Below are 22,672 nucleotides of genomic sequence, written 5' to 3'. Positions count from 1 at the left end.
TTTTTTAGCAGATTGCCCACAGCGATTTCAGAATGTGTGATGGTACACTTAGGCTGTGTTCACACAGGGCGGATTTGTCGAGGAATCTTGTACAGATTTCTAAATTCACAGCAGTTGCAGATTTTCTATGCAGAAAATTTGCACCAAATCCACAGCTACTGTTGCAGATTTGGAGCAGATTTTCTGCAGGTTTTGGTTTCTCCATTGAAGTCTATTGTCTGAAATTCGCAGCATAGCCGGTGCTATAATTTGACATGCTGCAGATTTTAGATGCAAATTAAATTCGGCATCACATGTTAATTTCCGCAGCAGATTTTTTCTGCAGGATGTGGACAAGATTCCACCCACTTTGCCACTACTGTAAATGTAGCCTGTTTTCTATGTGGAAGGTTCACACCAAAAGTCCACAGTAAATTCGCCCTGTGTGAAGATAGCCATAATGTGTTCAAGTTTGTAATGGGAACAGCTGTAGGATTGGTTCCGTGTTGGTCTGCAGTAACTGATTAAAATACGTGTAATGCTAAGTAAACATTAGTATTGTATCAGAGATCAGAGTGTTTTTCATGTTCGCATTGTAAAGTCTTGCAGTGTTGTTGCATACAACTTTACCTGATAATGTATCTTCTTTGTAACATAATTATATTGTGTATAACATAAAGTTCGTACATAATTGGTATAGTTCAATGTAGTAACTTATAGCTCCATTTTGTAAGACAGACACCTACTGTAGGGCAATGTTTTCCAGGATTCCAGGGTGCCACGATGCCCCCACCTAGGAAATCAGTATTGGCAGCTGTGAGTCACCTGGACAAGAAGACAGGTGAAGCAGCATGACTGTGCATTGTGGGTGGAGCTTCACTTTCCCGTGTTCTACTTCTGACTTTAGCACTGTAGGAAGAGCGAAAGTGCTGTAGCCAAGCTTTACCAATGATGCACAGTATCTTCTGGCCCGCCCGCCCCATTCACAGTAAACAGGATGTCACTTAAAGACTCAGATACTTCTGTTTACACGGGCCAATAAAAACCAAGCGACCAGATACACCAACAAGTAGATGATTTGTCGTTCAGAGCTCTGTCGGTGGCCGCTTGTACACAGGACAACTATCTCTAGAGTTTATGATTTCCAATGATAATTCAGGTGATAATCGCCCTGCCGTATCCGCCTCCTCGTCATGCTGCATTCCCCGCTCCCACTCAAGACTACGCTCATGCATGTTATATACCCAGGCTTATACAATCATACATATAAAAGTGTAAGGGTAAGCTTCAACAACTTTGCCTGGGAGGGGGAAGAGAGGTTTCAGCACACATATACTACTGGGGAAATAGAGGCTTGAAAGATGGTGAAGCTTTGGATGTGATTATACTGCGACAGGGAGGGGTTTTAGCTGTTTTTTTTTCTTTCTAAAAAGTTATTCGGTAGGGATGCTCTGATGTATGTTTAAAGGTAAAAAAAAATCACAAAGATGCCCCAAGGCTAAAAAGAACATTGGGTAACATTGCTGTAGGGACCCCGTACTCTGCCGTACTGGGCACATGCCTTGCACATGGACCCAAAAACTGCAGTATTTGGTGAAGGGTAATATAAGATCCTCTTTTACTAACCGATATTATGCCAGGAACAATCCACAATCTACAATTTTTCAATTTTACCAGGGCTCGTTCAGTTGCATCTACAATGCACAATCTACACTGCTGTGTGTGTCCACATGTTACTCAGACAGCTCAGGCACACACAGTGTCATTGGGGTGCTTTCACGTGTGCGATTTCTGACCTGTTGCGATATTTTCATATATCGAATGTGAAAATGACCAATTTATTCCAATTTTGTTATTCACATGAGCAATATTTCTCTCTGACCTATGGTCCAAGATGGCAGGCAAAAAAATTGCATTGCACTAGCCTGTACAGTAAATGCCAGTTTCATGCAAGTGCAATGTGATTTTTGGTTTTTTTATAGTTTTACTGTAGAAAATGCGCACAAAAATTGCATATACTGTGATGCGTTTTTCTTAAATCGCATCACACTCACAGGCAAAAATCACAGGTTATATTGAGATATCAGTCCAAATTTCTCGAACTGATATTTTACTCGGCTGTTTAAATATTGTGTTATTGATGATTTTTGGTGCCATAAAAAAAACATGATTACTCAATAACAAGTGTGTGTGTTCGTTTTGCATTCGCTAACAAAACCAAAATAGTGGTGCCGAAAATGGTGGCCAATAGGAAGCGGATGGAGCCCTAAGGCCTCACTCACACAGCCATTTGCAGTAACACAGCGTTTTTGGCAGTGTTGTCATGCGTTTTTTACAACATTTTGGCTGCGGTTTCAGCACAGGTAAAAACTCAGCCAAGGATGCTGGCTGCGGGCTCAGCCGGCTCAGCCAATCACAGCCAGCATTGGATGTACTAATCACAGCCATTCATCGAATGGCTGTAATTGGTGCATCGACCGCCGACTCTGATTGTCAGAGTCGGTGCTCCTAAACCAATTGGAGCAATCTCTCGCTGGGAGACAGGGATTTTTATCCCCTTCACTAGCAATAAATGGTCTGTCAGCTTGACAAGTGCCCAGCAGCCTGCCTGGAGTTCCGGAGAATGGCGGCGGGAACCCTGACGGCGCCAGCTAGGTGAGTATTCCTTTTTTTGTTTCGCTAAGGTAGTGCACTGTGGCTAGCGCTTGCGTTTTGACACTTGTGTGAACAGCCCCATTGAAATGAATGAAAGCATTGTACAGCGTTTAGCGCAGCGCTGAAAAGGCAACGCTAAACGCTGTGTGAGGGAGGCCTAAGGATGTATTCTGGAATGTTTACTATTGCTGACCAATCCTCAGAATAAATAATCAATAATTATTTGATAGGCGGGAATCTGCCACTGAGGATCAATCACGATCACCTGTTTATCTAATCTGCTATTGAATTTAATGAGTGCTGTGCCTGCCGTACCAACATGCGATGAAGCAATATGGACAAATGTTGTCTATTTCCAGCACTATTCATACTAATAGCTGGCCTTGCGAATAGCTGATCGGTGGGGATACCAAGCGGTGGACCCTTGCAGATCGTTAATAACTAGTGATGAGTGAGCATACTTGCTAAGGGCAATTGCTCGAGCGAGCATTGCCCTTAGCGAGTAACTGGCTGCTTGAGATAAAAGGTTCGGCTGCCGGCTGATCTCTCTCTCCCTCTCTCCCCCCTCCAGCTCTCACTGCTGCAACTCACCTGTCACCCGCGCCGGCAGCCAAACCTTTTCTCTCGAGCGGGCAGGTACTCGCTAAGGGCAATGCTCGCTTGAGCAATTGCCCTTAGCGAGTATGCTCGCTCATCTCTATTAATAACCTATCCGGAGGATAGGTCATGTGTTACCATGCAGGGCGGCACGGGGTCCCGCGGTCGGCGCACGACGCTCCGGCGGCCTGGAGCTTTGGGTCGGGGCTCTCCCAGCGGCTTGGGGCGGCGGCATGGGCGTGTCCGCCCGTAGGGTGCCGCCCGCACTCCTCGGTCCTTCTTATACAGCAGTGGGTGGAGTTGCCTCCTCCCACTCTCCACCCCTGGGCGGAGCCTTGGGGTTAAAAGACTGGCAGTGAATTGAGCTCACTGCCAGTTATTGGTTCTGCTTGCATCTAGTAAGTCTGGCTGCAGTTTCCCTCAGCCAGTCCCTAGTTGTCTGTCAGCTCCTTCTAGTTACCTATTGCTCAGTCTTGTTCCTGTTGGTTCTGTTAGCCTCTAGTCAGGTCTGTCTCAGTCTGCTCTAGTTACTAGTCAGTGTCCTTTCAGTTTGCCTGTGAGCTCCATCTCCAGCCTTACTCTGCCTTGTAAGTTCTGTTGGTCTGTTCCACCTGCCTCTTCTGCCGTCACTCTGTCCCCCGTTAGTAGTTCCATCTAGGTAGTCGCCAGGTCCCTAGCCAGGGCAGCGACCGCCGCCCAGTTGTCCGCCTGGGGTTCGCCAGGGCCGAGGCAAGTAAGCAGGGACAGTGGGGTGCGGAAAGTTCAGGACACCCCAACTGGCGCTCGGGGGGCAGAGTGCCGTAACATCATGAATAGCAAGTCCTGACAACCTCTTTAAAGCATATGGTATATGCAACTAATTTATGAAGTATTGGAAGACTTTAATTATCCGAATATAATATGGGAAGAGGAAACCTTTGAATCTCACAGGGGTGATGAGTTCTTGAGAACCATTAAAGATAACTACCTCACCCAACTTATACGGGAGCCAACTAGAGGGAGGGCTATCCTGGACTTATTATTAACCAACAAACCTGACAGAATCGTGGGGGTGCAGGTTGAAGGGACACTTGGGAAATAGTGACCACAATATAATCAATTTCCACTTGTCATCCAATAGGAAGCCTGATCAGGGAGCGACAAAATAACTAAACTTTAGTAAAGCAAAATTTAATCGGCTCAGAATTACCCATGGCAACATTAAATGGGACAACATCATTAAAAATTAACAATATAGGTGACAAATTGGAGAAGTTTAAAAACATCCTAATTGCCCCATATGAGCAGTTCATACCCTTCAAAAATAAAAGGACTACAAGTAGAAGGAAACCAATGTAGCTCAATAAGACTGTAAGAGGGAACAATAAGTTAAAAAAAACAAAACGTTAAAATTACTAAAACAAGAAGGCAGTGAAGAAACACTAAAAACATACAGGGAAAAGAACAAATTATGTAAGGAAAATATCAAAACTGCCAGGAGGAGGGAGAAAGGTAAAGTCCCCTCCTGCCTCTTCGGGTGACGTCAAAATGTGACGTTTTCTCGGCAGACTGTTTTTTGCAGGGTGGTTTGCCATTGCCTTCCCTAGTCCTCTTTTAACTTCCCCAGCAAGCTGGCTACTCATTTTACTGACCTCTGAAGGATGAGCCAACTGTGAGACGGTTACCTGAACCAAACTCGGATTGAACCTGCAACCTTCAGGTTAACCTTCAGGTTATGAGCAAGAGTTTTTTAAATTGTAAAAAAAAAAAAGTTATAAAAGTTTAAATCACCCCCCTTTTGCCATTTCAATTACTAAAACATCTAAATCATAAAATAAAAATATGTATTTGGTATCGGCGCGTCCGTAAAAGTCCGATCTATCAAAGTAGTGTGTTATTTTTCCTGCACGGTGAACGTCGTCCGAAAAAAAAAAAAAAGAATGCCAGAAATACACTTTTTTAGTTACCCTGTCTTCCAGAAAAAATGCAATAAAAAGCGATTAAAAAGTTGTATGTATTCCAAATTGATACTATCGGAAACTACAGGGCATCCCGCAAAAATTGAGCCCTTGCACAACTACGTCGACATAAAAATAAAAAAGTTATTGCGCGCAGAAAATGACCGCAGAAAATAATTGAAAAAAATTAAATATCTTAAAAAAAAATACAAGTACTACAGCAAAAAAAAACTATATAAGTTTGGTATCATAGTAATCATACTGACCCATACAATAAAAATATCAGGTCGTTTTTGTTGCAGTTTGTGCGCCGTAGAAACAGGACGCACCGAAAGATGGTGGAATGTCGTTTTTTTTTTCCATTTCTCTCCGCTAAGAATTTTTTAAAAGTTTTTCAGTAAATTATATGGTACAGTAAATAGTGCCATTGAAAAATACAACTCGTCCCGCAAAAAACAAGCCCTCATACAGCGACGTCGATGGATAAATAAAGGAGCTACGATTTTTTAAAAGGGAGTAGGAAAAAACAAAAATGGAAAAAAGCAAAAAAGCCCGGTCACTAAGGGGTTAAGAGGGGTCTAGATGCCTGTCTAGAGCACTATGATATTAAAGGATACAGCCATTAAATAACCAATGGGGTTGTTGATCCGGGTCTTGGAGTCGGGTAGGAACTATCAAAACATTGATCCAAGGATTATTCTGACTGCCATTATGGATTTTTTCCCCCCCAAGTAGGCTAAATGGGCTTCTGTCGTATTGTTTTTTGTTTTTTTTGCCTTCCTCTGGATCATCAAGGGGGGTGGAAACAGGCTGAACTAGATGAGCATTGTCTCCTTTCAGACTAACATACTATGATACTATCTATGCTGGCTAGACGACACATTTCAGGGTAGAATTAACCCCTGCATCAGGTTTTATAAGACACAATGAAGCATTGACTCTGCCAGCTGATTGGTGGCATCTCCACACGGGAAAATGATCAGGTGAACGAATGCACATTTCTGATCAACTACCCGTATAAAGGGTCCTTTATGTTGACAACCTTGGATACTCTGCTTTTATTTTTGGATCGCTCTTCCAGAATTGTCCAAGAAATTCCACATTTTTCTGTAAAGTAGAGGTCTTGTATAATGTTTTTGCAACTATAAAGCACATCTCTAAATGCTGTTCACTTTAGCTCAAACAAAATGGTCGTCCCTGTAGACATGGACAGACAAAAAATAGAATACAAAAAAAAAAATCACCATCAGAAATAAAAAACGAATTAGAAAAATAGAAAAGGTTTCACTATCTGGTTTTAATTGGTAAAAAATAGATGCTACATTACCTTTACTTTGGCCACATCCAAGCGTGCACTCCCTACTTACACAAAATCTGCTCCCTTCCATAGAACAGACTTCAATCAGCATGGCAGAATGTGTCTCTGAATGTGCGGCACATCCTTGTACTGTCACTGCAGTAAATGGAAACCATCAGCCAGGGCTCGGAAAATGTGAACGTGTTATGATGTCTGCAGAAAAATGTTCTAAGTATTAAATTATTTCCAAATTCCAAACTATAATTTTTGCGATAGTTGAGAAATGAAGATTGTTTTTAACACTGGTAAAGAAAATGTTGGCGCAGCAGAACTCAGATTACGTAATCTACATGTGATATATATGGTAATCAGAAGGATTATCGGCGTAAACCTGTCCTACTCAAAAATAAAAGCTAAATCCTTTTAGGGACACTTTTGGACGAGAATATTTTACCTTTTGTATGCGGCCCGTGTTTTGTGATACGTAATACGAAGCTTATGTAAATCTGTCTATTCACATTGCTATATTTTTCACTACCTTTTTTTAAAAAACCTAGTATAACCTATTTTTTCCTCTTTTGCCCACGTACTGGTGGTATTCTCTGTTGGGTTAATATGGATCAATATATGTGCAGTAAAAAATAATATACGGATGCAAAAACAGATCAAATACTGGTGACATACTGTTGTAATGTCATCTTTATCTTTTTTATTTTTTTCCGCGTATGAAAAATGCAGTGAATATGGTCGTAAAAAAGAATGCGCGCACATACTTACACAGTGAAAACAATGCCATTTTCATGGATCGAAATAGCATATGCCTGTGTAAACGAGGCAGCTGTTGAAGAACTACAACTGCCGGAAGGCGCTGACAACCTTGACTTGTCAGGCCATTCTTAGACTTGTAGTTGTGAGGTAGTTTAATGGATCTGGACAATCCTATTTTAGTGGGAAGCTGCTTCAGTCATCAGTGCATTACTGCAGATCCGGCCTCTCTAAAACCCTGCCATCAGCTGTCCTTGCTTAGAGAAGTTGCAGAGTGCACTAAATGGCACCCAAATCCACTAGAGCAGGGGCTTTACTACAGCATAGGGATACTGAATGGTTAGACTGCCCTCTGACATCTACATGCCATATGGACATAACTCGCACAGAAAAAGAATCTATCAATTTTGAATGGGTTAATTCACCCTAATTATGTCAGCTGAATATCGCATGAATCCGCTTTTTTCACTGTAGACACGCTAAAAACACTTATTGTTGCCCTCATCCATTCTTGGCTCGACTATTGCAACTCGTTGCTGATCGGCCTCCCCTGCATCAGACTCTACCCTCTCCAATCCATCCCGAATGCGCCAGCCAGGCTCATCTTCCTGTCCATCTGCTACTCGGACGCCTCTGCCCTGTGCCAGTCACTGCACTCGCTGCCCGTCAAATACAGAATACAATTTAAACTCCCTACCTTCATCCACAAAGCTCTCCACAGCACAATGCCACCCTATATTGCCTCCCTCATCTCAATTCATCACCCAACCCGAGCTCTCCGCTCTACTAATGAAACTAGACTGCGCACCGCTCTAATCCGAACTTCTCATTCCCGCCTCCAAGACTTCTCCAGAGCAGCACTGGTCCTCTGGAATGCACTACCAAAGGCTATCCAGGCAATCCAGGACTCACAAAACTTCAGGCGTGCTCTAAAAACGCACCTCTTCAGGGAGGCATACCGCATTCCCTAAACAAACCCCTCCGTACGCTGCCTGATAACATGCTCCCTGACCTACTGACTGCAATCACTGCTAACCATCATAAACCGCTCCTGCAGTCATACCGATTCTGCCATCACACAACTAAATGCTGACCATTGTCTCTGTGTATAGCATCCCTCACTCTCCACCTTGCCATACTGTGCACATCTCCAGCCCCTTTACCTTCTGCATCATCCCATTATTTGTAGTATGTAAGTTCGTTAGAGCAGGATCTTCACCCCTATTGTTTCCATCAACTAACCGTGGTTCTGTAATTTTTGTACTTTTGTCTTTCTGTATTCCCCTTGTCTATGTAAGCGCTGCGTGAAATATGTTGGCGCTATACAAATAAAGATTATTATTATATGTTATTTCTCTCTCAGACCAATAGTCTGAGTTTAAAAAATTACTGCGAGTCCCATTTTTCTATGATTCTTCAAGAATTGCCTATTTTCCATGGGATCGTTTAAATAACGGAATCCATGTGTTTGTCAAGTGAGTGCAAGCCGCGTTTTTAACGCATGTTACTACGGGGGTCACATGAAAAAGACAGGAAGTGCAGAGCAGTGAAAAAACACGCATGAAAAAGGATATATATAAAAGACACGCAAGTCACATGTGGAAACAGTCGCTTTTTCACTGACTAAAATCGTACTCACCCCTGTAAATACAAAGTGGTTACCCAGGACTGCTACAAAATAGCTGCTATCCGTGCATACTGTAGAAACCTGTCCTAGGACAGGAGAATGTATATGGAAAGGGGAAAGGTATGATTTTAGCATGGGCGGAACACTACACTGTTCTGAACATCCCCTGAGGCACTAGTCCCTATGGCCAAACATGCATTATTATGCCCTGCACAGACGGTAGCTGTTTTGTAATATTCCTGGATAAACCCTTACGAACCTCAGCCTAGAGATCACTCCCATTAAAGGGCTTATCTGGGACTTTTACCATTTTATCTGTTTTTCGTCTTCCCTCCTTTTCTCCTCTATCCCCCATGGACCTAGCGGTTCTCTGGAGCAGTGAAGCAATGTCTCCTCACCTCCTTGATCCCTAATAGGAAAGAAACACATATCAAGGAGAGCGCCTTGCACACCGACTAGGACTTTTCAAAATATATAAAAAAGATATAATTCAACTCACCCGGGGCTAACCGTGTCACCTGCTGGTGACAGGCTTGCACCTAGGATCCAAGTAGACGTATAGTGATATCTTTTCCGAAGTTTCTCCAAAATCCTGTTAACTGGGGAGCTGCAGACCAAGCGATACTCCGCTCCTTTTAAAAAGGCTGGGTGAAGATAAAGTGACACAACAAAAATACTTTTTCTGCGCTTCTTAGGAATTGCCTTGTTTGCCAAATAACCTCAATCCAAAAAGAGGAGGTTTATTCAAATACAAACCAGAGGTAATTTACTTCTCTTTTAAAAAACAAACAAATAGGACATCCAGTACAGGTGCAACTCGTTTCGGCGTTAACAAACGCCTTTATCAAGCATAATAATCTCAGGCATTAGTCACTATCTATATATATAAAGATGAAAGCCCTCACTGACTCACTCGCCACTAATTCTCTCACTTCCCAATGTCATAGAAACATGAAATTTGGTACGAGCATTGATTATGTCCAAAATAGGAAAACCTAATGGGTCCCAACTCGATTATTAAATTCTAGCGCAAAAAAGTTAGCGTCCAAAATGTAACTTATGGACGGAATCTAATTCTCTCACTTCTCGATGTCATAGAAATTTGGCACAAGCATTGATTATGTCATAAATAGGAAATGCTAATTGATTATTATGTCATAAATAGGAAAAGTTAATCGGTCCAAACTCGATTATTCAATTCTAAGCGCAAAAGAATGTCATAAATAGTAAAAGTTAATGGGTCCCAACTCGATTATTCAGATAAAAGCGCATCAGAATTAGTGTCGAAATTTTACGTACGTAATCTAATTTTCTCACTTCCCGATGTCATAGAAACTTGAAATTTGGCACGGGCATTGATCTATATATATAAAGATGAAAGACCTCACTGACTGACTGACTGACTGACTCACTCGCCTCTAATTCTCCAACTTCCCAATGTGGGAAACATGAAATTTGGCAGGAGCATTGATTATGTCTAGAGATGAGCGAACGTACTCGGATAAGCACTACTCGTCCGAGTAATGTGCTTTATCCGAGTATCGCTGTGCTCGTCTTGAAAGATTCGGGTGCCGGCACGAAGCGGGGAGCTGCAGGGGAGAGCCGGCAGGAACGGAGGGGAGATCTTTCTCTCCTTCTCTCCCGTCCGCTCTCCCCTGCTCCCCGCCGCAACTCACCTGTCAGCAGCGGCGCTCCCCGAATCTTTCAAGACGAGCACAGCGGTACTCGGATAAAGCACATTACTCGGACGAGTAGTGCTTATCCGAGTACGTTCGCTCATCTCTAATTATGTCCAAAATAGGAAAAGTAAAGGGGTCCTAACTCAATTCTAAGCGCAAAAAAATTCGCATCCAAAATTTACATACGGAGTCTAATTCCTTCCCTTCCTGATGTCATTTTATATAAAGGAAATGTCGCATGGTTACTGTCACGTGTTGTTTCCTGGGTAAAGCAAAGAACCATGCAAAATGGTGAACATATTTTTTCCCCGGTATCTCTAAAGTAACCATGACTTCATAAGATTTTCCGTGTGAACACCAGATAAACACCAGTACCAAATTAATTCGGGCGAAGCCGGGTATATCAGCTAGTATATAATAAAACTTACATGCCATGTGGGTCTGGTGGAGAAACAAACTCTGTGTTGTTCCGATGTGCGGCGCCATCTCGGGCGTTAATTGATGATGTTCCCCTAACGGCAACGTCATCATTGTATAATGGAACGCACAATGCGTTCCACGGGATGGGTCACGTGACCGCTTGACCCCGCGATGTGACCACTCCCTTTCTAACTCATGGAGCGCATTATGCGCTCCACCTGGACTGAGAGGCGGAGCTCTATAATAGCATGTGACTCCTGACATGAGACCAAAGAATGACGTAATTCCCATGGTGATAGGACGCTCCATGGTATCTATTAATAAAATGTCATCAATAAAACATTTATACAGTATTATACGTTTATCTTTAAAAACATCCTTTTCAAAGTAACCCATCAACAAATTTGCGTAACTGGGGGCAAACTTCGTCCCCATTTTATTAATATGGGATGGTGATGTGGATGATCTGAATCTATTTATTACTGAGATTAATCGAAATGGTTTTAATTTAAAATTTACCAGTAACATAAGCAAGGTGAAAATAGTTTTTTTTGGATTTGGTTATCCCTTCCGAGAAAGGGTTGATTAGCACAAAGACATATTTTAAACCAACGGACTGTAATAGTTATCTTAATTTTGGGAGCTGCCATAAAAAAAATTGGAAATTAAACATTCCCTATGGGCAGTTTAAATGGGTGAAAAGGAACTGCTCTTCGATTGGGGATTTTAAACAACAATCAAAGGTTTTAAAAACCCGTTTTTAATGAGAGGGGTTATCCAGTAGATTTGATAGATTCAGCTTATAATAAGATTCTGGTGGAAGGAACCCCCCAAAATAAGAATACCACTATAGGAGGAGAAAGAAATAAAAACACTGACGAAGGTTTTAACAAAAAACTATTTATTACAAAATATAACACTCAATATAAGGAGGTTGAAAACATCCTAAAAAAACACTGGGCAATATTAAAGCGAGATCCTTTTTGCATAATGAGATCTTGGACTCCCCCAAAATAATTTACCGAAAAAAGAAAACCCTTCAAAACATTTTAGCTCCCTCTAATCCAAATAGGTTAAGTATGAATTTACGGGAGAGAGGACCCACAAGTGAAAATAATATAGTGGGGACATACAAATGTATGCGGACCCGCGGTAAATGCTGTTCTTCAATAACACGGGGAAGAAAGATTTTTGTCAATCAAGAGAATAGAGCTATAGGTATTAATCAATTTTTAAATTGTAGCTCTTCCTTCGTCATTTATTTATTAGAATGCCCCTGCGGGTTACAGTACATTGGACGTACCACAAATACCCTCAGAACCCGTATAAATCAACATCACCACAACATCTCAAAAGGCTTTTTAAAACGGTGTTTCTCAACACTTTTTGGAGAAACACCATAAAGATTTTTCCCTATTGAAAGTAACACCAGTTGAAAGTATTATGTCTGGGTCTTTCTCTCGTTTAAAGGCCAGAGAGATGTTCTGGATTTTTCGAATAGACACACTGGCTCCCAAGGGCTTAAATGAGTCCTTGGAAATTTTATTTTTAGAGAGGAAAAGAATCTTTGATAAAAAGGAAAAAATAGTGTTTTTTTTTCGAGGTGACCCATCAATAGATTGCGAGAGGTTAATTACAGGTATATTCATTATTTAATTGTATATGGGTGTCATGTGTATATTTGTTTTTATTTATTTATACATGTATGTTTTGAATTGTTATGTAATTTTCATTATGATGTGGGCAGCTTGGGCAAGGTCTCAGTCCACTAAGAGAAGCTTAATTTTTATGCTTTTAAGAATTTTTGACACTGTAATATGGTAAGCCAGAATATACATGGCCGCTACCTACTTTTCACCTAACATTGAGCAGTACCTTTTAAGTCGTATAGTATGCATAGTATACTCCATAAGAAAGTATATATGAGGCCTTGTCATGACGGAGAGAGGTCACGTGTTTCGCTCCGTGGTGTTCACAGAGCGTCCTATCACCATGAGAATTACGTCATTCTTTGGTTATTATAGAGCTCCGCCTCTCAGTCCAGGTGGAGCGCATAATGTGCTCCATGAGTTAGAAAGGGAGTGGTCACGTCGCGACTTCAAGCGGTCACGTGACTCGTCCCGTGGAACGCATCAAGCGTTCCATCATACAATGATGACCTTGCCGTTAGGGGAACGTCATCAATTAACGCCCAGGATGGCGCCGCACATCGGAACAACACAGAGTTTGTTCCTCCCCCCAGACCCACATGGTATGTAAGTTTTATTATATATAGTGACTAATGCCTGAGATTATTATGCTTGATAAAGGCGTTCATTAACGCCGAAACGCGTTGCACCTGTACTGGATGTCCTATTTGTTTGTTTTTTAAAAGAGGTAAATTACCTCTGGTTTTTATTTGAATAAACCTCCTCTTTTTGGATTGAGGTTTTTTTCTGAGTTCTTTGGCAAACAAATCAATTCCTAAGAAACGCAGAAAAAGTATTTTTGTTGTCTCCTTGATCCCTGGGACTTTTATTATTGATGACAAAACAGAGAACATAAAAATGCTAGTAGTTCAATAATGCAAACACTTCTATTTCTTTTACAAGGATGTCCTGGACTTTTACTCTTGATTAACCTATTCTCGCCATTTGAGATCCTTATTTCCTTATTTCCACTGCCCAGGTTGGTAAAGCTAGCACAGCTCCTATTGGATTCAAAGGGACCCCCACCGATCAACTATTATGGATCTACCCTGAGGGAATAGGTCATCAATTGTAAAAGTCCCATACATCCCTTTTATAGGAAACTAGCTTACCCGTCGCGCGTTGCTGCGAAGACAGACAGACAGACATACATACATTCGTTTTATATATCTAGATAACAACCAATCACAGCGCAGCTTTTTTATGTTACCTCAGTGGTATAATATATAACAACCAATCGCAGCGCAGCTTACATGTTACCTCAGCTTTATAATATATAACACCCAATCACAGCGCAGCTTTCACGTTACCTCAGCAGTATAAAATATAACAACCAATCACAGTGCAGCTTTCATGTTACCTCAACAGTAAGAGAAATAACAACCAATCACAGCGCAACTTTTATTCTGCCTCAGCAATATAAAAAATAGCAACCAATCACGGCGCAGCATTCATTTTACCTCAGCGGTATAATATATAGCAACCAATCACAGCACAGCTTTCATGTTGCCTCAGCAGTATAAGAAATAGCAACCAATGACAGCACAGCTTTTATTTTACCTCAGCATTCTCAATATGCAGCAATTGTCTTGCGAAATGTTCGGCGGACGCATCATTTTGTAGTTGAACACGCATCCCATTGCTCGTAATGCCTTTTGTTTTTGTGCTTGAGATGGAAATCAAATGATCTTTGTCTGGGGGGGCATAACTGTCGACGATGGATAGTTGTACTATCCCAGTAATCTTCCCAGGAGTGTACTCAACAACTTCCCAAAGTTTCATGGTGATTAGATGAATGGTGTAGTAATGCATAAAGGACAGACAGACATACATACATTCATTTTTATATATATAGATGACAGGAAGTGAGAGAATTAGATTCCATACGTAAAATTTGGACGCTAATTCTTTTGCGCTTAGAATTGAATAATCGAGTTGGACCCATTAACTTTTCCTATTTATGACATAATCAATGCTCGTGCCAAATTACATTGGGAAGTGAGAGAATTAGATTCCGTATGTAAAATTTGGACGCTAATTCTTTTGCGCTTAGGATTGAATAATCGAGTTGGGACCTATTAACTTTTCCTATTTATGACATAATCAATGCTTGTGCCAAATTTCAAGTTTCTATTACATTGGGAAGTGAGAGAATTAGATTCCGTACGTAAAATTTGGACGATAATTCTTTTGCGCTTAGAATTGAATAATCGAGTTGGGAACTATTAACTTTTCCTATTTATGACAATCAATTCTCGTGCCAAATTTCAAGTTTCTATGATATTGGGAAGTGTGAAAATTAGATTCTGTACGTAAAATTTGGATGCTAATTCTTTTGCACTTAGAATTGAATAATTGAGTTGGGACCCATTAACTTTTCCTATTTATGACATAATCAATGCTCATGCCAAATTTCACGTTTCTATGACATCGGGAAGTGAGAAAATTAGATTCCGTTCGTAAAATTTGGACGCTAATTCTTTTGCGCTTAGAATTGAATAATCGAGTTGGGGCCCATTAACTTTTCCTATTTATGACATAATCAATGCTCGTGCCAAATTTCAAGTTTCTATGATATTGGGAAGTGAGAAAATTAGTGGCAATGATGGAAATCGAAAGATCTACGTGGGGGGGGGGGGGCGTAACTGTCGACGGCGCTCGCACGCGCGCCATTTATCATATAAATGTACTATGCCTATAATCTTCCCAGGAGTGTACTCAACAACTTCCCAAAGTTTCATGGCGATCGGATAAATGGTGTAGTAGCGCATAAAGGACAAACAGACACGCAGACAGACACGCATACATTTAATTTTATATATATAGACTAGCTTACCCGTTGCGCATTGCTGCGAAGACAGACAGACATACATTCATTCGTTTTTATATATCTAGATAACAACCAATCACAGCGCAGCTTTCATGTTACCTCAGTGGTATAAAATATAACAACCAATCACAGCGCAGCTTTCATGTTACCTGAGCAGTAAGAGAAATAACAACCAATCACAGCGCAACTTTTATTCTGCCTCCGCAATATAAAAAATAGCAACCAATCACAGCGCAGCTTTCATGTTACCTCTGCGGTATTATATATAGCAACCAATCACAGCACAGCTTTCATGTTACCTTAGTGGTATAATATATAACAACGAATCGCAGCACAGCTTTCATGCAACCTCAGTAGTATAAGAAGTAGCCACCAATCACAGCACAGCTTTCATGTTACCCCAGCAGTATAAGAAATAGCAACCAATCACAGCACAGCTTTCATTTTACCTCAGCATTCTCAATATCCAGCAATTGTCTTGCGAAACGTTCGGCGGATGCATCATTTTCTGGTTGAACACTCATCCCGTTGCTCGTAATGCCTTTTGCTTTCGTGCTTGAGATGGAAATCAAACGATCTTTGTCTGGGGGGGCATAACTGTCGACGATGCTCGCACGCACCCCACCTATCGTAGGATAGTTGTACTATGTCAGTAACCTTCCCAGGAGTGTACTCAGCAACTTCCCAAAGTCTCATGGCAATTGGATGAATGGTGTAGTAATGCATAAAGGACAGACAGACAGACAGACATTCATTTATATATATCAGGAAATGAGAGAATTACATTCCGTACGTAAAATTTGGACGCTAATTCTTTTGCGCATAGAATTGAATAATGGAGTTGGGACCCATTAGCGTTTGCTATTTATGACATATTCAATGCCCGTGCCAAATTTCAAGTTTCTATGTGAGAAAATTAGATTCCGTACGTAAAATTTGGACGCTAATTCTTTGGCGCATAGAATTGAATAATCGAGTTGGGACCCATTAGCGTTTTCTATTTATGGCATATTCAATGCCCGTGCCAAATTTCAAGTTTCTATGTGAGAAAATTAGATTCCGTACGTACAATTTGGACGCTAATTCTTTGGCGCATGGAATTGAATAATCGAGTTGGGACCCATTAGCGTTTTCTATTTATGACATATTCAATGCCCATGCCAAATTTCAAGTTTCTATGTGAGAAAATGACATACCGTACGTAAAATTTGGACGCTAATTCTTTGGCACATAGAACTGAATAATCGAGCTGGGACCCATTAGCTTTTCCTATTTATGACATAATCAATGCTCGTGCCAAATTTCAAGTTTCTATGACACCGGAAAGTGAGAAAATTACATTCCGTACGTAAAATTTGGACGCTAATTCTTTTGCGCATGGAATTGAATAATCGAGTTGGGACCGATTAGCTTTTCCTATTTATGACATATTCAATGCTCATGCCAAATTTCGAGTTTCTATGACATTGGGAAGCGAGAAAATTAGATTCCGTACGTAAAATTTGGACGCTAATTCTTTTGCGCATAGAATTGAATAATCGAGTTGGGACCCATTAGCTTTTCCTATTTATGACATATTCAATGCCCGTGCCAAATTTCAAGTTTCTATGTGAGAAAATTAGATTCCGTACGCAAAATTTGGACGCTAACTTTTTTGCGCATAGAATTGAATAATCGAGTTGGGACCCATTAACTTTTCCTATTTATGACATAATCAATGCTCATGCCAAATTTCACGTTTCTATGACACCGGAAAGTGAGAAAATTACATTCCGTACGTAAAATTTGGACGCTAATTCTTTTGCGTATAGAATTGAATAATCGAGTTGGGACCCATTAGCTTTTCCTATTTATAACATTATCAATGCTCGTGCCAAATTTCAAGTTTCTATGACATTGGGAAGCGAGAAAATTAGATTCCGTACGTAAAATTTGGACGCTAATTCTTTGGCGCTTAGAATTGAATGATCGAGTTGGGACCCATTAGCTTTTCTTATTTATGACATAATCAATGCTCGTGCCAAATTTCATGTTTCTACAACATCGGGAAGTGAGAGAATTAGTGGCAATGATGGAAATCGAACGATCTACGTGGGGGGGTCGTAACTGTCGACGACGCACGCGCGCCATTTATCGTTGCATAAATGTACTATGCCTATAATCTTCCCAGGAGTGTACTCAACAACTTTCCAAAGTTTCATGGCGATCGGATGAATGGTGTAGTAGCGCATAAAGGACAAACAGACATGCACACAGACAGACACACAGACACACACACACGCATACATTCAATTTTATATATATAGATAGAAGTGTTTGCATCAGATTAAGAGCTGTAGTATTTTTGTTAGCTATTTTTGTGCATGTTTAATACTTTAGCTGCTAGTGATGGCCATTAAAGTTGGTCATTGGCACGACAATGCAGATTTACAGGAGGTGGACAGAACTACGGGATTTTAACTAATAGCACTGATCTGCCCTTTTGACCCCTGCTTTTCTGCCAAATTTGTGATTTGGGTTTGGGAGCCAGCTGAGTGGCTAAAACCCCTGACCAATGGAAACTTGTTGCTCAGGCAGATGTTCACGTATATTTCAATTACATGGGATTATAAATCGTATTTCAAGACCTGTAGAGACCAATTTTAAGTCATGCATTTCATATGGTGTTTCCATATTTTTGTCCACCACCTGTATATGCTATAGGGTAACCAAGTTATATTACTTGTTCTACTATTGTGCGTCTTTGAATTTTTATTGGGTTCGGTCGGGTTCAACGAGGTGTCCATTATTTTGATAGGATGAATAGCAAGACGTGACACAATACTGTTTTGTCAAATACTACATTATCTGCAATGGAGGCGCAGATGTGAACAAAACCGAAATAAAACAGGCACCCTGTAATTATCAAACTTTGACTACTGCTTTTACTTCTGATTTATTAGTCATAGATAGATATAGCTAATTTTACTTTTTGAGTAAAATTACTCTTTACAGTAAAACAGTAAAGTCAGAAAATGACCTATTATTTAAATCACATTTTTGTGTTAAATATTTTTTAAGAATTTTTAGTGATTTCCACCCCCCCCCCCCCATCCCTGCTTAATTTTTGGTCACAATCAGTATTTTTTTAAAAATCCCCAAATCATGCATTTCTCACACTAACCACAAACATTAAAAGGACTGATACATCCGGATTAGAGCTGAGCGAACGTACTCGGTTCGGGTGTTTTTGCACTCGAGCACCGCTTTTTCAGAGTAACTGACTACTCGGACGAAAAGATTCGGGGGGCGGCGTGCTGGAGCGGGGGGCAGCAGTGGGGAACAGGGGGAGCTCTCTCCCCTCCCACTCCCCTCTGCAACCCCCCGCTCACCCCCAGCGCCCCCCGAATCTTTTCGTCCGAGTAGTCAGTTACTCTGAAAAAGCGGTGCTCGAGTGCAAAAACACCCGAACCGAGTATGTTCGCTCGTCTCTAATCCTGATCTATAGAGTCATGTATTGATAGCAGGATATAAAATTCTACAATCAGAAAACTAAAACTAATCCTAAAAATGTAGTATGTTTCTCTATCTGGTTTAAAAAAAAAACATTTGGGTGAGATAGTCCCTTTAGAAGTCTTTTCCAAGACTTAAAAATGAAATGGTTGTGGAACTGTGTTTAAATAAGTCATACCTCCTTCATTGGCTCTCTATCCAACACTGGAATCTTCAGCACTCTGACCTTAGAGGAAGCTGGCTGCAGTCATGTGCCATTTATTGTGTGCATAACAACTCTGCCAATGACAGGTTCAATTTTTGATTCTGCTTTAAACAGTATGGTACTGCTGAAGCCTGTGATTGGCTGAATGGAACATGACCCACAACCAGCTTCTTTAGGGGCCGGACTGGTGAAGACTAGGGCTACAGCGCTGGATGAGGAGCCTCTGGAGGAGAGGAGTATAACTTATTTTACACCACTCCATGGCCATAGTTTTTTCTTATTTCCCAGAAAAGCTCTTTTTTTAACTGATAAATAAAATAAATGTGTTTAGCATTGAATTTCACATCATCAATTGGGAAATGTTGCAGTCTATAAGGGATGGTTTCCTGGTATGCTTAGATTGTACCTTATTGTGAAAAGGTAAATGTATCCTGTGTATATACAGTAAAAGATCTGAAGGGGTCCTTCCTTTACGTGTGCTACCTTTTTACTTGCAGAAACACATTTTTGCCTGTTTTTATTAAAATGAAATAACCTTGTGTCTGCTAAGAAAATAAAATGTCGGACATGTGTGTTGTGTAACTACTCGCCTCCATTTACTGATATCCACACTCGCCATTATTCCATCTGTTCTGGCTCCCACTGTTGTCGTTTCTGCGTACCAGTCGAATTTCTGCTAATTCTCCTCAATTTTCTTTCTTCTACAAGTAACTGTACTAATCTCCACTTTTTTCCAATCTTGCCGGTCGGCACAGTCCTGTGGTGTGGCCCTCCCAAAAGCCACCCTTTTCTTCTTGTTCCCTTCAGCCTTTGGGCATGGAGTGATGTGTTGGCCTTGCTGCTGAAATTGCTGTCGAGAGTGACTCCCTCCCATTTCCTTTGTCAACAGAAGAATGGTTCATTATTGCCAGTTTTGGCCTTCTCAGCGCCCTTACGCTGTGCTACATGATCATCAAAGCCACGGCTAACTTGTATGCCACAGAGTAAGTAACAATGTCTTTTCTATTTTATAACTGCGCTGTTTATTGCAGGCGTATCTATTCATTTATGTAGCAGCCAAGATTTTGTGGTGTGACACACAAAGCTGGTTTTGTTCAGAGGGTCCTATTCAGAGTAAGCTTGCTCTTCATTTTCATTAATAACAGCCTGGTTGCATTGCTGGTAGAGGACGGGGCAGGTAATAAGATGCCAGTCAGTCAATCTAAAATTCTGTATGATCACGTCATGTTGAAGTTGGATCCCGCTGACTCATACATTGTGTGTGACTCAATGAGAGGTTTAAGATTGGTCAACTTGGAACTGCTTGCCCAGTTCAAGTTGCCATGTAGCTGCCCTTACAACCACTGAACCTCTGTTACAATGGCTGTTCTGGTAATTGGTTCCATAAAAGAAAAGCCGGCACTGGGGAGCCAAGTTGAGCAATTTTTGTATTTCTTCCCTCAGTGTGTATATCGCCATTGCAATAGATAATGCACAAAGTGATGGATAGATGCTCGTACAAGAGTGGACAGATAGCAATTACTATTGATGGGTTAGTTCTCTTTGCAAACTTTGTTTATGTTCAGTTCTCTTTTATATCTGTTCTGAATAAAGCATTAAGATTTTATAGAATCCTAGAATGCTAGAGTTGGAAGGGACCTCCAAGGTCATCTGGTCCAACCTTCTGCTCAGTGCAGGATTCATTAAGTCATCCCTGACAGATATTTATCCAGTCTTTATTTGAACACTTCCATTGAAGGAGAACTCGCCACCTCCTGTGATAACCTGTTCCACTCATTGATCACCCTCAGGCCTTAGTCACACGGGCGTTTTTTGCTGCGATTTGCGGATCGCATGACGGATGCGCATCCGCAAATTGCGTGACCGGGGCCGAAAAATCGCCCGAAAAAACTGCTCCTAGCCGCGTTTCAATAGAAACGGGACGGAGCTGTCCAGCGCATTGAATTCAATGGAGGCGGCAATACAGCCGGCTCCATTGAAAGCAATGCGCTGCGGGCGATCATGGTATGAATTGTCGGGAAGGGCTTAAATATATAAGCCCTTCCCTGCAATTCATCCAGAAATGTGTAAAAAAAAAAAATATACTCACCTTGTCCCAGCAGACGGAGTTCAGCGCGGCTGGCCTGCAGTGGGTGTGAGTGAGAGCTGCCCCTGATTGGCTCAGCGCTGAGCCAATCAGAGGCAGCTCTCACTCACACCCATTCATGAACTGCAGTGGGTGTGAGTGAGAGCTGCCCCTGATTGGCTCAGCGCTGAGCCAATCAGAGGCAGCTCTCACTCACACCCATTCATGATCACCATCAGAGTTCTAGGCTCTACCATTTCTTATTTTTGAATGGATGTGTGTGATAGGTAGCTCTCTTAGCCGGGTAGCACAGATATCGTTCTGCTCCCGCTACTATGCTATTCAAGTTGACTAACTTTTGAATGAATGGGATCCAGTTGCTCTGATAATGTTTGGGATTTTTTTCCCTTTAGAGGATGACTGTCACTATTTGTTTCTGCTCAATTGATCTAGGCAGTGATAGATCTTGATCTGGAAATATTCTACCTCTACAGAGAGCCTGGGAACCAGTTATCATCTTTGTTTCTGCTCAATTGATCTAGGCAGTGATAGATCTTGATCTGGAAATATTCTACCTCTATATAGAGCCTGGGAATCAGTTATCATCTTAAACTGATATCCCTGATGCCAACCTTCATTCATTCTGTCATCTATTTCTTTCGCTAAATTCATGGACAATATATAATAAGGTTATATTATTCTTTCTGAACCTTTGTCCTACATTCTACCTGAGAGCACTTCTATACTATCACACCAACGTTAGCTGACAGAGGCTCCCTAACCTTGTGGTGCCTCAGACTACTACTGTGGCACTTTTTGAGACTATATTCTCTTCTTTGCCAAAAGATATCAGGATGGCAAAATATCTTTGATGATACTGTCAACTTCAATTGACTAAAAACTCATTTAACCGCTCCTGATGAACTACTATTTACTCTAGTAGGGAAACGCGTTGAGCGTCAATTAACCCACCTGAGAGGACTAATCTCCTTCTCGAGTGGTTGAGCGTCAATTAACCCACCTGAGAGGACTAATCTCCTTCTCGAGTGGTTATGAGGTTGTGATACTCCCAGAAAACTGAGGAGGCACCATTACCTCCCCAGGTATACGGGTTTTTGAGTTTCTATACTAAAAATCTTTATTAAAATTTGAGATCTTCATCTACTTTTGGCGTTACTCTTATCATTCAGATATTAGTGTGGATCGCTTCTTTAATATATGAGACCTTTGTGATACTGGAGTCTAGCGCTTTGACTTTTGAACTTAGTCAGTCTCTGAATTAATGTCAACACAATGCTCTTTGAGGGTAATCTTACTTTAGTGGTGAGTGGCTTATGAATCATTGTTTGATATCGCATCTAGCCACACGTACCACATACCTTCAATATTTGAGCTTGAGTTTGTTGACTACTGAACTAAGTTCATCCTCTAACACT

At 41.1% G+C, this 22,672-nt stretch overlaps 1 protein-coding gene across 3 annotated transcripts in view; it reads left to right on the top strand.

Annotated features, from left to right (window-relative positions):
• Positions 1-22,672, top strand: part of RNF130 (ring finger protein 130) — a 516,622-nt gene that overhangs the window by 416,157 nt on the left and 77,793 nt on the right. The window contains exon 8 of one of the 3 annotated variants that reach the window (XM_066591019.1): positions 20,061-20,154. The exons of the other annotated variants lie outside the window; for them this stretch is intronic. Within the exon in view, the coding sequence (XP_066447116.1) occupies positions 20,061-20,154 (94 nt within the window). The remainder of the gene's footprint in view (positions 1-20,060; positions 20,155-22,672) is intronic. 3 annotated transcript variants of the gene reach the window in all.

Source organism: Eleutherodactylus coqui, chromosome 2 (assembly GCF_035609145.1).
Source record: "Eleutherodactylus coqui strain aEleCoq1 chromosome 2, aEleCoq1.hap1, whole genome shotgun sequence".
Taxonomy (NCBI): domain Eukaryota; kingdom Metazoa; phylum Chordata; class Amphibia; order Anura; family Eleutherodactylidae; genus Eleutherodactylus; species Eleutherodactylus coqui.
Note: the sequence above shows the minus strand (reverse complement) of the source record. Positions and strands in the feature narration are given on the sequence as shown.